Below are 15,216 nucleotides of genomic sequence, written 5' to 3'. Positions count from 1 at the left end.
TTACTTTGCATAATGGATTTAACACTCTAAGAGTAGAGGAATAAAGCTAGCCCTAACTTATTTATTTGCATAAATATATTTTTTAATATCAAAAAGTAAGTTTAGTACAAAATCCTCATAGAATCTGAGCCATACATTTCACTCTCAAGCCCCAGTATAATTTTGTGCCAAGAAATCTTCTCCTTAACCCCGACTTTCTTTAGGGAAAACTCGTTATTGGACACAACATGCTCTTGGATGTCATGCACACTGTTCATCAGTTCTGCTGCCCTCTGCCTGTGGTAAGTGACCTGCCTGCTAGCCTGTGTTAAAAATTCACCACTTCTTGCCATTTGCTACGACGTGGATGGAACTAGAGCGTATTATGCTAAGTGAAGCCAATCAGAGAACAGCAAATACCATATGATTTCACTCATATGTGGAGTTGAAGACCAAAAAAAACAAACGAGCAAAGGGGAAGAAAAGCGAGCGAGCGAGAGAGAGACAAACCAAGAAACAGGCTCTTAACTCTAGAAAACAAACTGATGGTCCCCAGAGGGGTGGGGCGGGTAGTGGGGAAGGGGGAAACAGGTGATGGGGATGAAGGCGTGCACTTGTGATGAGCACTATATTGTACCCCTGAAACTAATAAAACACTGTTAACTGGAATTAAAATAAAAACTTGAAAAAAAAGAAGAAAAATTTATAATTGCTTATTACCGAGAAAGCATTCTCTACACGAGTGCTGTTTCCTTGTATGCAGCACGTTCCCAGAGATAGTCTCATGCGCTTGGGTGTACATTTTTGAAGAGATGTACTTACAAGCCGTTGTAAGGGATCTTCAGTCATCTGCCATTGCCAGAGCAGAGTTGGACATTTGTTTCGACTTGATGCCAGTGGTTTGCTCATTTAGTGCTGGGCAGGCATTCTCGGCCACAGGCGTGGTCTTCTAGTTGGTTGCTGCTAACATTAGCCATAATGGGGCCATTGAAGGTGAGTAGTACTTCAGGTCAGCTGAACTGGATCAGGTCCTACAAAATTTAGAATTCTTGCCGACCTCTTGCTAGGCTGCTTCCCTTAGATTCTCCATTAACCTTGGTGTTTTTTTGCTCTTGGAGCCATGTTGGCTCAGGGCACCAAGGCACAAGCCTCTTTGGCTCTTCAGGAAAAGAGTTTCTCTTCTGTCTCTTCCTCTTTTGCTCCCTGTGTACACGGCCTCATCTTGCTTGCCTCCCATCACCATGTCCTCCCCCTCCTTTATTTGCTCTCTCTGTTTTGAGAATCTTAAACAGGCTCCCTGCCCAGTGCAGAGCCTGACGTGGGGCTCAGTCTCATGGCCCAGAGATCACGACCTGAGCCAAAATGAAGAGTCAGACACGTAACTGGCTGAGCCACCTAGGCGTCCCTACGTCACATGTCTTATGAGACATTGTTCCATCAGGATCTTGATGTCTTTCTTTGGAAAAGTCCAACAAAGCCCAGCTGTGAATACCGTGGGTCTCTTGCTCCCCTTGTTCTGTTTCTGCAGCCTCAAGGTTGTCATTGCTTCCCATGACAACGGTATCACCCCCTCTGGGACTCAAAGACTTCATGGTGGTGAGTCTCAAACATGATGGATATGAATGTGCAGTGTACAAATCTGAAGAGCTGATGTTTACTTCAGATCAGCTGCTTCTGTTGGCCAAGTCGACCAGCATAGCAGTTCCTCTCATGATTTTTTGACGTTTAAACCAGGGAATTGACTGGTAAGGGAAGAGGAAAGTGTATTAAATGCCGCGTTTATAGGTGTTTTTAACACCAAACAGGGCTTGGCACATAGGGGGCATTAAATATCGATTTAAAAAATGAGTATCTTCCAACTGTGCCAGATTTATAATCTGATATATGGTTCTGTTCACATCACCGACAGTGCTCAAAATTCTGAACCTAATCCTGTCTTCTTTGCTTTTCTATACAGCTGATTTTTTTAAAAGATTTTATTTATTTATTTGAGAGAGAGAATGAGAGAGAGAGAGAGCATGAGAAGGGGGACGGTCAGAGGGAGAAGCAGACTCCCCGCTGAGCAGGGAGCCCGACGCGGGACTCCATCCCGGGACTCCAGGATCATGACCCGAGCCGAAGGCAGTCGCCCAACCAACTGAGCCGCCCAGGCGCCCTATACAGCTGATTCTTGTTAGCCTGACATGGCAAGCTTTCTGTGATCTGGCCCAGCCAGCCCTGTGTCTTCTAGTCACTTGTGACCCTCCTTATTCCCATCCGGACTGGCTCATGTGTTCCTGGGACCGCTTTGTGTTTTTGCCTGTCTGTGATTTTGGTATACAATTTCCTCCTTTCTGAATTTTCTCTGGTTTTTCTCCACATTTGCCTGTGTACACCTTGACCTGTCTTACCAAGATCTAGCGTATGCCTCTTCCACGAAGGTTTCCCTGCCTGCTGTCTTGCCCAAGAGGTTATCTTCCCTTTCTCTGAACTCCTACAGAACTCTGTAGCTCTTGAGTATACAGTTTTTCTTGACCTCTGTCCCCTTCTTCTAGGTGATTAGCTTCTCGGACAAGGCGTGTAACCTTTTTTTTTTTTAAGATTTTTTATTTATTTATTTATTCATGAGAGGCAGAGAGAAAGAGAGAGAGAGAGAGGCAGAGGGAGAAGCAGGCTCCCAAGGAGCAGGGAGCCCGATGCGGGACTCGATCCCAGGACCCTGGGATCATGACCTGAGCCGAAGGCAGATGGTTAACCATCTGAGCCACCCAGGCGCCCGGAGTGTAACCTTTTTATTGTCTGTGTCTAAACGCCTAGCATAGCACATCGTATGTAAGCACTCAGTAAATGGTACGTTGAACGAAACTACTGTAGTTCTGAATCCAGTTCTCGTAGAAAGAGCTTGAGATTTGTTGTGGTGTAGGATGTGGGTTAGGAGACACGGCTTCATCCCTTGCTTTATTACTGAGGTGACCCGAGTCAGTAATGAGCTTTTTTGTGTTCTGCCATTGTCAGGGGGAGAAAATTGGTTTTCTTCCAACTAGTTTTGGAAGAAGTGGTGAGAATAAATGAGAAAACATATTTAAGATGGTAGAACTTTTTACATGCACTGGTACCAAATTTTGCATTTAAAAGTATACTAAAGAATCCATATTTTGGAGCTGTCTTTTAGGGGAGACTCTCTTCTGAAGAATCTTCTTGGTACTTCAGTGTGACCTTTTAGAAGGCATGGGTCTAGAGCTCTGCTATATGCTAGCCCTGGAAGTAGCCATAATTCTAATTTTTTCTTGCTTGTGAGGCTTTGTGATGGTATTGTGAGGTGACGGTAGTCATTATTGCATTTTTGTTTGACCTCAGCACGGAAACCACTTGTTCATGTATTGTCCGTTAATTTCATGATAGCCATTGAAAAGCTGGTAAATATCCCAAACTACATAAATAACAGTCTGTATTTACAGGCTTGGAAAGCTAATTGGAAATGGCAGTTTGCTATGAAGCATGAATAACGCTGAAGAGAAGCGTAGTTAAAAAGGGTCAGGAGTATGACTACTCAGTCTGGTGTGGCAATTATGTATGTAAATGAGTTCATTCAAAATTAGATCCATCTCATTTCGGCTTTAGACTTCCTGATCAAAATAAACTGGGAAATGAATTGTCTAATTTAGGCACTTGCTACTGGTGCTTCTTTAGCAATTTTCTGAGTAGTTAAAGCATGCACTGTGCATATTGGAAAGTCTGCGTTTTAGTGGCCATTTTACCTAGCATTTCAGAGATGTTCTCAGTAAAGGTATAACCTAGTTTATAGTATGTCCATATCCTGTATAAACCATTTTATTTACTACATAACTCTGCTAGTCTCATTGTTATGATGGATTCATTTGATAGAGCTATTACTGAAAGCTTTCTACATATAATAGAAACGTTCCCCCCTTCCTCTCTTTCAGCCATAAAATGCTCAAGTTTGTCTGTTTTGGTTATGGAAAAATTTTATGTCAGATCATATGATTCCCTGAGGAAATTGTGACGATTTTTAGAAAGTAATTATTAGCTAGAGATGTATCCAGCAGTTTAGCTTAAAGGGCCTGTGTGAGGTGTCACAGTTTGAGATGGCTGTGGAGCTTGAAATATTATGTGTGTTTGTAGTATTGTGAGCGTATTAGTAAAATCGCAGCAAGTCATTGTCTGTCTTTTTGTTTTTTTTTGGTTAGGACCTAAATGAGTTTAAGGAGATGACGACATGTGTTTTCCCCAGGTAAGCTTTCTTTGAGGATTCATTATCCTTCATTCAAAACAGTTCTCATACTGTATAAGATACAAACACGTAATAAATAGTAATAATAGTAATTATCTGATATGATTACAATCCAGTTGATAATAGCTAGTTAATGGTTTAATAGGTCCAGCTGTGACCACTTGCTTTTTTTTTTAAAGATATATTTATTTATTTTGAGAGAGTGAGAATGAGAGAGAGAGAGAGTACATGAGAGGGGGGAGGGTTAGAGGGAGAAGCAGGCTCCTCGCTGAGCAGGGAGCCCGATGCGGGACTCGATCCCGGGACTCCAGGATCATGACCTGAGCCGAAGGCAGTCGCTTAACCAACTGAGCCACCCAGGCGCCCACCACTTGCTTTTGATTGCATTATAAACCAGAATTTGAACTGAGAGTGAAAATAGGCAGCACCTGCTTTTTCCTCACCCTCACAGCCTGCTGTCTGAAGAGTGGGCGCAGTCTTCTTGAGTTGGCTGTTATCTCTCTTGTACGCCGCACGTGCCTCGTCCTAGTCAAGCGTCCAGTTAAGAGTGTTGTGTAGTCAGTCAAGAACTGTCTGGCTGGAGATTTTTCCCCTCATCTCTAAGTTGGTGCCTTTACCTGATAGTGTCTCCCACAGTTGATGTTGCATGAAACTACCAAATGCAGATTTTGACCTCCAAGAGTTTATTTTGTGCAAATCTGGGTAATACAGTGGTTGGTAACGGCGTTGGGGTACTAGACCTACAGCAGTATTTGAACCGTAGAAAAACTTAACAAAGATCTTTGCCTTCCTCTTGGAATGGATGTAGCCCACACCCAGTCGGGGTACAGGCGGTTCTAGAGCATGTGCTCTGAGTGTGGCAGTGTGTGCCCTCCCCCATAGCCTCTTGATCAAGAGAGGTTGAGACGACAGAGCCCCAGTCTCATGTTGCAGCAGTACCTGTGCTAGGTCAAACTGGCTCTCTTGTTGGCTTTTCGGACCGGAGGCAGGCTCTTCATTTTACTAAAATACATTTTGGACATTGATGTGTGTTTTGTTTACCTTATTAACATTTCTTTTGTTTTTAGACTCTTGGATACAAAATTGATGGCCAGCACACAACCTTTTAAGGTATTTTTAAAATTGGAGCTGTCACTGATAAACTATATTTTCAGTTGTTCTGACTCACTACTAGGAGCTTGGAATTCTGGTCTAGTTTAAGTGTTATTTTCAAATATATCCAAAAAAGAAAAAGAATTGGAAAAAGACTAGAGATAAATATATTAAAATGTGATTAGTGGTTGTCTTTGGGTGTTGGAATTATTTTTTTCTCTCCTATACTCTTTGAATGTAAACATTTTTAATATTAATATATATAATGTATTTTTTGGGGGGTGGAGTGGGGCGCCTGGCTGGTTCAGTCAGTAGAGCATGGAACCCTTGATCCTCAGGGTCATATATTCAGCCCTCAAGTTGAGCATAGAGCTTACTTAAAAAAAAAAATATATATATATATATATATGTGTGTGTGTGTGTGTGTGTGTGTGTATATATATATGTATATGGGTATATATATATTTCCATATATATAGAATGCATTTCTGAATAGGTTATTCATGCACACACTTCATTATTTTCTTGATTTTATATATTTTGGTTATATTTTCTAATTGGGAAAATTCAGGTAAAAGTGAAATCATTTGCTATTTTGTGAAGTGACTTTACATAACTGAGTGAAATGAATGCCAGAACAGCGTAGCTTTCTGGCCCAAGTTCTGTAGATATTTAACACATCTCCAAAGATGTTTCCTATGGTGATACTTTCTGCATGGTGAACCTGACACTTGCTGTCTCTCACGTTGAAGAAACTGTGACTCCTGTGTTTCTTTAAAGAACACAAGGGGGCAGTACTAGATAGACCTTTTTTGTTTGGTCCTGACATTCAGTGAATCCTCTATGTTGTACTGAGATGATTAAAGCTCATAATTCTCTGCTTTCTGGTTTGCAGGATATCATTAACAACACATCCCTTGCAGAATTGGAAAAGCGGTTAAAAGAGACGCCTTTCAACCCTCCTAAAGTTGGTAAGAAAATAAAGTGATCCTGATAGTGCCCCAAGTGCTTGTGATCACGGATCTCACAGAAGGAAGATGAAACTGCTCTAGACACCATCATGCACCTTTACAGATTTTGGCTGAGTTAACTTGCTCACGCCCTGTGTTGAATTACTGCTTTCTGAATAAAGATGCTCTCATAATCTTACGTCTATTTTATGTTTATAGATTTGGGGTAGATTTTAATTGCTAAGCTTCAAGCTTCAGGGCTTTTATTTCTTAATGCTTGGAATTCTCCCAAAACTTGATGTGTCTTTCTTCTCTATCATGCATTGTTGAAGCAGGAACAAAGACTTGGTGATTAATTGCCAGAGGTCGAATGAAAATACACTTTTTGTCTCCGAAAAGCCCAAGACCTGGGTTTCCAGATGAGGAAGGAGAGTCTCCAGGCCTGCCTCTCAACAGAGGTGGCTTAGCTGTGGAACAGTAGCAGCAAGGAAAACCAGAAGTAGGGAGGAATGTTTTTTGGGGCAGAGATGTATTGCCATGTCTGGTCATGGCTCCTACGCAGGTGTTTGGTGAACCTGCCACGTGTTACTTCCTTGGTTCCTGTACACCTCATTTTGCTGCTGACACTGTAATTAGCATTCCATTAGCTGCAGCCTGCAAACTTCTGAAGACATTGATAATTGGACTAATGGTTCAGAAATTGACAATGGAAGGTACTAAAGCAGCCAAGATTATAGCTATTTGCTTCCCTTTCTGGGTAATAGTCCAAAAAAGGAATTAAGAAAAGGAGTGAGGGTGAGGGAAGAAAGCCTAGACCTTTTCTATGACAGTATGATAGAAATAATTGATTTTGGAAATATGTGTTTCAGCTGGTGGTAGAGTAGAGGATATTGGCTATCATGTTAAAAGACTTTTTTAAAGCTTAAAGTCTAATACTTAATACGGAGGTTAAAAATTCGTGCTTAAACAGCCTCATATTGACGTAAGAATAAAGTCTTTGTTGTTAATTTCCATTCATACTTTTGGTTCTGTTGTAGTGTTTTTTTTTTTAAGATTTTTATTTATTTGAGGGAGAGAGTGAGAGAGGAAGAGAGAGAAGGAGTGGGGGGAGGGGCCGAGCGAGAGGGAGAAGCAGACTCCCTGTGGAGCAGGGAACCTGACATGGGGCTCGATCCTGGGACTCCGGGATCATGACCTGAGCCAAAGGCAGACACTTAACTGACTGAGCCACCCAGGTGCCCCGGTTACAGTGTTTTTGATATTCATTTTCAGAATGGTTCTGGGAAATATTTATGAGTTAAAGTTTTTTTTAAAGATTTATTTATTTATTTTAGAGAGAGAGAGAGAGCACAAGCAGGAGGGGCAGAGGGAGAGAAAAAGAGAATCTCAAGCAGACTCTGCTGAGCACAGAGCTGGAGGCGGGGCTCCATCGCATGACCATGAGATCATGACCTAAGCCGAAACCAAGCACCCCTATGAGTTACAGTTTTATACCATTCTTTCCATGTAATATTCTGGTACCTGGCAGAGAATTTACTCTAAAGCTGGTCGCTCTTCCCAGACATTGTCTTCAGCATGTGTGTGTGTCAGTGTGACGTAAGAATCATGTTGTAAAATGCTCTATCCTGTGAAGTGGCCCCATGTTCCACAGGCAGCGTGACAGCAAGTTCTGGTCTATTTTTGGAGTTAGTTGTGCCTTCATCTTTAGATCCGTTAGCTTGGAAACAGTAGAGGGCATTGTGGAATTGAGCTGCCGATATTGAAGAGAGTCTTTTGCCTTTTGGGAGGGTTGCCTGGGGTACTGATCGATACCAGTGACTGAGCATTGACCATGTACCCGGCACCATGTGAGAACTTTACCGCATTAGCTCATTTGATCCTCCTGTAAGTTTCATGAGGGAGGTTTGGTTTTCATCTCCATTTTGCCAATGTGGAGGCCCAGAGGGGGAGTGACTTGCCCAAGATCACATAGCAGATAGATGGTGGAACATAGATTCAGACCCAGACAGTGGGACACACAAATCCATGGTATTATTAGTCATGACTGAAATACTTATGTCCCACGTCATCAGGGAAGAAGCTCCTTGGGACTTCAGAAAACGGTCAGAAGAGGGATCATTATCATAGGGCAAGTTATGCATGATCGTAAATAGTACCCACCAGTGTGCAGCGAGGAGGCCTGTGGCTGGGTCTTGATGATGTCACTGAGCCATTTCTCTAGTCTAGAGCCCTCGTTTTCAGTGACCCTATTATTTCACATTGCAAGGTCCCGTGTGGAGAGAATTAAGAAGTAGATAGCCTTTGCCTGCTTGTCTAGGATATGTCTGCGGCATATACCAATGCAATTTGGTAGGGCGGTGTGCCTGCCCGTCTTCACGATTTGTGATATCCTTGGGGAAACTCTTTTTCTTTTTTCTCTTTAGAAAGTGCAGAAGGCTTTCCAAGTTATGACACAGCTACTGAACAGCTCCACGAGGCAGGCTATGATGCTTATATCACAGGGCTGTGCTTCATCTCCATGGCGAACTACCTAGGTACTCACCAAACATACCATGGTCTGGGGTGGATCTTGCCTGTCTACCATTTCCCTGGGGTCCACTCACCCAGGTCGAAGTGGGAGGGTTGGAGGTCAGCGTTGGAGGGGTGTGGGGTGGGGCGTGCAGAGTCCACAGGAGGACCTGTTGACCCTTGCCTGGTGTGGCACTTGGCCCTTACGAGTGCCTCTTACCCTTATGAACCGTGCTATTGATTTACCTGGTTTGTTGTCTGAACTTTCAGGCTTTGTCTCCTTGACTGTATGTAATACTGTGCTTCTTTTCTTCATTAGGTTCTTTCCTTAGCCCTCCAAAAATTCATGTGTCTGCCAGATCAAAACTCATTGAACCTTTTTTTAACAAGTAAGTAATCAGCGTCCCAGTGCCCATGTTCTCTCATTGTGGAAGAGCCCAGTATCTGGGATGTCAGGTAGGGATGATTGGGAGCTGTGGTGCATTTTTAGATAAAGTTATTTCTCATCTCAAGTGACTCAGATGTGTTTTGAAAACAGGAATTGACCTGGGAAATAATTTATTAAATCTATTGGCTAAGAAAGAGAGAAAGAAAGAAAGAAAGAAAAGAAAACACTGCCAAAGGTAGTGCATCTTTTCCAAGACAAAGAACTGGTGGTTTTGGCATTTAAATTATCTGCAAGGGAGACCGTGTGAGTGAGTGTGCGTGTGTGTGTGTGTGTGTGTGTGTGTGTGTGTGTGTGTACGTAGTTGGACCTAACACTGCTAACATACTTTACACGTGAGGTTATTATTTATACTTGCATTATTATCTCATTAAATAATACTCTTTAGAAGATGATACACAAATGGCTTTTAAAGATAATCTATGGAGAAGTTTTGATTGTCGTTTTATCCCAGGCTTTCATCTGAATGGATCCAGTGAAGTAAAAGCTTGCTCATGTACTCATTGTTGCAAGAAGTCTGTGTGATTTAGGGAGATGTCTAAGTTCAGAGCATTTTCAAAGACTCTCAAGATGATTACTTCAAAGTGTGGTTTGTGCTTTCTTGGCACGGTTGAGACGAAAGTTATAGATGTGATCCTCAAGCTGGCCACAGTTGGGCTCTGTGCCAGAGCCCTAAACCTTCTTTACCCCAGCTCTCTTAACAGGATTGGTTCTAGGAGATTCTGGGGGAGCCAGACAGAACAAGGCCGCCCACATGGGTCATTACTGCTGGGAGAAAGAACTGTTTCAGCGTTGGCTTGGTTACATCATTTCCTTACATTATGTGCAGCACTTTACAATCCTATCAGTGCTTTACTGGGTAAGAACACTGACTCCTTTGGATGTCTATGTAAATTCTAGTATCACAGTGCTTGTACTTAGGTGACATGCTGCAGAGACAGATGTTAATTCCAAACATCTGGATTCCTACAGGTTTGGAATTTGTGTAGTCTGAGTTAGTAAGTTTTATCACACTCTGGCTTCTTATTTTTTTTTAATCTTTGTTCTTTTCTGTGGAAGTTCAGAGGTAAATGTGTTTGACTTTCAAAACATCTTTCAGAGAGGAACGGAAAACAGTATAGTATATATTGAAAATACAGTTGAATTTTTTATTAAGTTTTTTATTTTAATTCCAGTATCGTTAACATACAGTGTCCTATTAGTTTCAAGTGTACAGTATAGTAATTCAACAATTCTATACATTACTCAGTGTGCATCATGATAAGGATACAAAGTTGAATTTTTTTTGGCGTGGAAAATTAATTCTAGAAGCTAACAGTTGAATCCTTGCCTGTCTGTCCATTTCCTTATGGGTAACAGGATTTTCTTCGCTCTTCACTTTTATTTTGGGGGTAGTGTTTATCTTTGTAAAACTTTGGAAGGGCAGCTTATGTCACAGACCATGGAACGTGCAGGTGACCCTAATTTTTGTTCGGAGCATGGCCACTCCTTGCACTTTTATGTGTAGGATGTTAAGTCCATTCATTGTTCAACAGTATTTTTCAACTGGGACATGTTTACTCATTTTTAAGTATTTAATTAAAAAAAAATTTTTTTTAACTAGGCTCCACATCCAGCGTGGGGCTTGAACTCCCAACCCTGAGATTAAGAGTTGCATGTTCTTTCTACTGAGCTAGCCAGGCACCCCTCATTTTTAAATATTTGAAACAAGCCTGCTTCTCCACTGAAATCAACTCCTTATAAAATCAGGTGATAGATACAAATTGGGTTCGATAATAGGCTGCATCTTAGTTTATCATTAACCTGTGTGACCAACACGAAGAGCAATCAAAATTAGCTTTAATTAAGAAGCTTAACAAAGACTTTATGTATTAATAGATCAGTTTATTATTGCTAATAATGTTCAAGACAATTCAAAGGAACTGGACAGTAAACACATAGTTTCATTTTACATTGGAATGTTCATTTTTTTTCCCCCTGTAACCTAGATGCATACCAAAAATAATTGAAGATTTGGGAATCCTCCTATGATATCACATTGAAAATTCTTGATTTTTTTGCTCCATTTTTCCTTCCATCTGTAAAGGAAGAATATTTTCTTCATCTCTGAAGGAAAAAAGTCCAGCAGGATTTGAAATGCAAAATAAGAACTATTTTTATTCTACATTGGAATAGCTTGGTCAAGTACAGTCGTCCCTTTTTTCTTTGAAAAATAATTGATATGCAATATCATATTAGTTTCAGGTGTACAATATAGTGATTTGATATCTGTATACATTATGAAATGTGGTCATCTCTTCTCAACCCATTTAGAAAGTGGGGAAAGCACTTGCACCTTTCAACATCTCTTTCTGTGTTAATACTGACCTCATTCTTACTTCATGCAGGTTTGATTTGTGACATTAACCTTGATTTTGTCATTTTTTTTTCAAGATTACCCTTGTAGAGAAACATTCAGAAAGGGCCATCAACATTTTCTCAAGTGGTTGATTTTAGAAAAATCTGTAAATTTCTCTGAGAGTTTGTTTGGCACCAGCCTTTTCTCAGTATGAGCTTAACCAAATATGCATAGTCCTAACATAAATTTGGGTGGAAATCAGACTGCCTACATATGCAAATAACTTTTTGTTCCTCTCTTACCAGATTTATGTTTAGAAAGTAAACCTTGAGGGGGAAATAAACTCCACCTATTTCTGCATTGTTCTGAATTAGCATTTGGCTGCATTAGTTATGCTTTTTTGGTAAGTTGTATTGAGAGATATTGAGAAATCCCCGGACAGCTGGCTTTTGAGTGCTCTGCAAAGACCACATGGAGTATAAGGTGCTTTCTGAGCCATATTTGCCTAGAAGAATGTCCTGTGAGGATTTTGCATGCTGCCATTTTGTCTCTTTCCTGGCCTGGGTACCTCCTACATTTCTCCTTCCTTTGTTGGAATCAGAAGGAGCGTCGCAAGGGAGTTGAGCAATAGAAATACGGATCAGACCACTGCTGAGGACTGGCTGTGTGTGGAATGTACCCTTTGTTTATGTTGTAGGTTCTCTGGGCAGGAAGTAATTTACCTTCTTTTATAACCTTGGTCGGTTTTTTTTTTTTTCAAGATTTTATTTATTTATTTGAGAAAGAGAGCACATGGGGGGGAGGGTCAGAGGGAGAAGCAGACTCCCTGCTGAGCAGGGAGCCCGATGCGGGACTCGATCCAGGGACTCCAGGATCATGACCTGAGCCGAAGGCAGTCGCTTAACGACTGAACCACCCAGGCGTCCCTAAACTTGGTCAGTTTTGATCAATGCATGGAAAACCAGCCTTGGAGAAGGTCCTCCGGTCAAATTCTTTTAGGCTGGAAAGAGCTAAAAATACTCTCTGCTTTCATTTTTTTCGTACCACAGAAAAGCACAAAATCAGCTTTTGCCTTATGTTTTATTAATAGTCATCTGTGTCGGTTAAACTCTCTCATAGATAACCTTTTCTGAAGGTTTTTGGGAAGGTTATTTTCCATTTACCTCATGTCTTAGAGGAAGGAAATGAGCAAGTCTCTTGTTCTGGCTCATCTCTGTAAGTAAGGGAATTAAAAAGGAAGAATTGCCTGCCGTTCTCTGTAGAGGATGGCCATCTTGGTCTTCGCACAAGTGTCCTGTGTAGGAACAGGATTCCTGTAGAAATCTTAGGCCTTCCTGGGATGGACATTGCTGGATGTTGTCTCTGCGCTGGAGCTGAGGAGACAAGCCATAAGAAGGAGTGATACACTCTTGGACGCATTGTTTCCTCCTCTATAAAATGGAATAAAATTATTTGCCTCCCACAGAAGTTATAAATATCGCATGCTAAAGGACATTGCCCAGTATTTATTATTTCCCTTTCTTGAAACAGAAGAGAATTTAACATGCCGGTGGATTCTAAAAGTAGATGTTGGTAGTGGAATGTGTTTTGTGTTTCTAGTTTCATGATCAGGAAGGAAATTTGATACCGTGTGGATATAAAATTGTAACAAATATAAAGGGTTCACTTTTGCTGGTACCCACCTCTTACCGTTTGCTTATGAGAAATCAGGTGCTGATGAAGTGCGTCCATTTGGGACGTAACGGAACAAGCTGCCCTTGGTTTCGATCGTTTATGAAAGTTTTCTCATTCAGACAAATACAGCGGTTTACAGAAGGTTCTGTAGGTACATGTAACCATGATCAGCATAGAGGGGGAGGGATCATTACGATACCTGAACTAAAGCACCCGAGTTTTTCCCCTTTTCCTCCATGGAAAGCCGTCATGTGCTGGTATAATATAGGCATGTGTGTCCTGTTTGACATCAGAGAGATTTTGAACTGAAGGATTATAAGAAAACAAAATACCTCCTGTCTTCCCGGCCCTGGCAGTGATCACGGGGAGAGCAAAGCTCGTTTGCTCCATTGACGAGCGACCGGCATTCATGCCGAGCCGTGTGGAGTGACGGGTCGCTAGCGAGTTGGCCCTGGGCCCATGTGTCTGCAAGTGCAGACCCTGCTTGTCTCTGGAGAGTGGTATTCTTCTCCTCTCCTGCTGGGCCCTCCTACAGAAGGCACTGGACTAACAGGAGGGTGAGGCTAATCTGTTCTGATGCCCGGTGTTTGCTGTCGGTTTTCAGCATCCTGGGTGATGGGTCAAATGGGTCTTTACGCACTGTTCAGGTTCGGTATAGAGTAAGTCCGCTGTTGTGTTACAGTGATTTTTTTCCCTACCATGAGCCTTCCGTGGTCCCAACATAAGCAAGAGTTACAACACAGTTTGTGCCGTGGGTAAGGGCAGCTGGGGATGTCACAACCGTCTGCGGAACGGGTTCCATGTGCATTTAACATTTTTATTTTTATTTTTTAAAGATTTTTGTTTATTTATTTGACACAGAGAAAGACAGCGAGAGAGGGAATGCAAGCAGGGGAGCGGGAGAGGGAGAAGCAGGCTTCCTGCGGAGCAGGGAGCCCGACGCGGGGCTCGATCCCAGGACCCTGGGACCGTGACCTGAGCCGAGGGCAGACGCTTAACCAACTGAGCCACCCAGGAGCCCCGCATTTAACATTTTTAAATCACTTGATTAGCTTCTCCAGTAGAATGGCTTCACTTTGGGGTATCATGTAATATAGGGTAGCTGTGGTCTCTGCGGTCAGGTGTCTGGGTTTGAATCCCAGTCCCACTTCTTACACCTGTGCCATCTTGGGCAAGTTACATACCCTCCCTGTGTCTCACCTTCCTCTTCTGTAAACAGAGAACATTCATACCCAATCGATAGGGTTGTAGTGAGGGTAAAATGCGAGCATGTCTGTAAAATGCATAGTGCCTGGCACAAGGTGGCTGTCAGTCAGCCCGGCGCTGCTGCCACTGCCTTGGGGACATTTATACTTTGACGATGTGCATTTCTGACCAGGTGCCGGGAGCACACGGTAGGCTATTGTGCCTTCATAGGAGGCACCCTATAATCATAACTTTTTTTTTTTTTTAAGATTTTATTTACCCATTTATTTTTAGGGGTGGGGAAGGAGCAAGAGGGAGAGGGAGAGAGAGAATCCCAAGCAGACTCTGCGCTCAGCTGACATGGGGCTCAATCTTGTGAGATCAGGACCTGAGCTGAAACCAAGAGTTGGATGTTTATCCGACTGAGCCACCCAGGCGGCCTAATCATACCTTTTGTACTGCACACACCCTGAAGGCGGGGCTTCCTATTCAATCAGGAGCCTTGATCAGAAAAGGGAGTGGGGGGAGGAGGAAAGGCGGCTTGTAACTAAATGGTGTTCAGGGAGAAGATTTGCATGGGATTTCTCTCTTTGCTTGTTGGTTTTGCACTTGGAGGCATGTGGTGGTTTCTCAGTGTTTGTGCTGTGTAGCCCTTCCAGGTGTAGATTTTTACTGAGAGAGGGGAAGAAAGAAATGGCATTTACTTGGTAACCTGTTGGAAGCTGTTTCTTTTTATTTTTTTTTAACTGCTTTATGGGGATGTAAATTCACATACCAAATAATTCATACAATTATAAAGTGTACAGTTCAACCT

At 42.2% G+C, this 15,216-nt stretch overlaps 1 protein-coding gene across 3 annotated transcripts in view; it reads left to right on the top strand.

Annotated features, from left to right (window-relative positions):
• Positions 1 to 15,216, top strand: part of PARN (poly(A)-specific ribonuclease) — a 159,064-nt gene that overhangs the window by 25,830 nt on the left and 118,018 nt on the right. For all 3 annotated transcript variants that reach the window (XM_027613111.2, XM_027613110.2, XM_027613112.1), the window contains exons 13-18: positions 204 to 281; positions 4,167 to 4,210; positions 5,278 to 5,320; positions 6,198 to 6,273; positions 8,676 to 8,786; positions 9,080 to 9,149. In XM_027613111.2, the coding sequence (XP_027468912.1) occupies positions 204 to 281; positions 4,167 to 4,210; positions 5,278 to 5,320; positions 6,198 to 6,273; positions 8,676 to 8,786; positions 9,080 to 9,149 (422 nt within the window). The remainder of the gene's footprint in view (positions 1 to 203; positions 282 to 4,166; positions 4,211 to 5,277; positions 5,321 to 6,197; positions 6,274 to 8,675; positions 8,787 to 9,079; positions 9,150 to 15,216) is intronic.

The sequence above is a fragment of the Zalophus californianus genome, chromosome 10, assembly GCF_009762305.2.
Source record: "Zalophus californianus isolate mZalCal1 chromosome 10, mZalCal1.pri.v2, whole genome shotgun sequence".
NCBI lineage: Eukaryota > Metazoa > Chordata > Mammalia > Carnivora > Otariidae > Zalophus > Zalophus californianus.
This window is presented reverse-complemented; position numbering and strand designations above follow the sequence as displayed.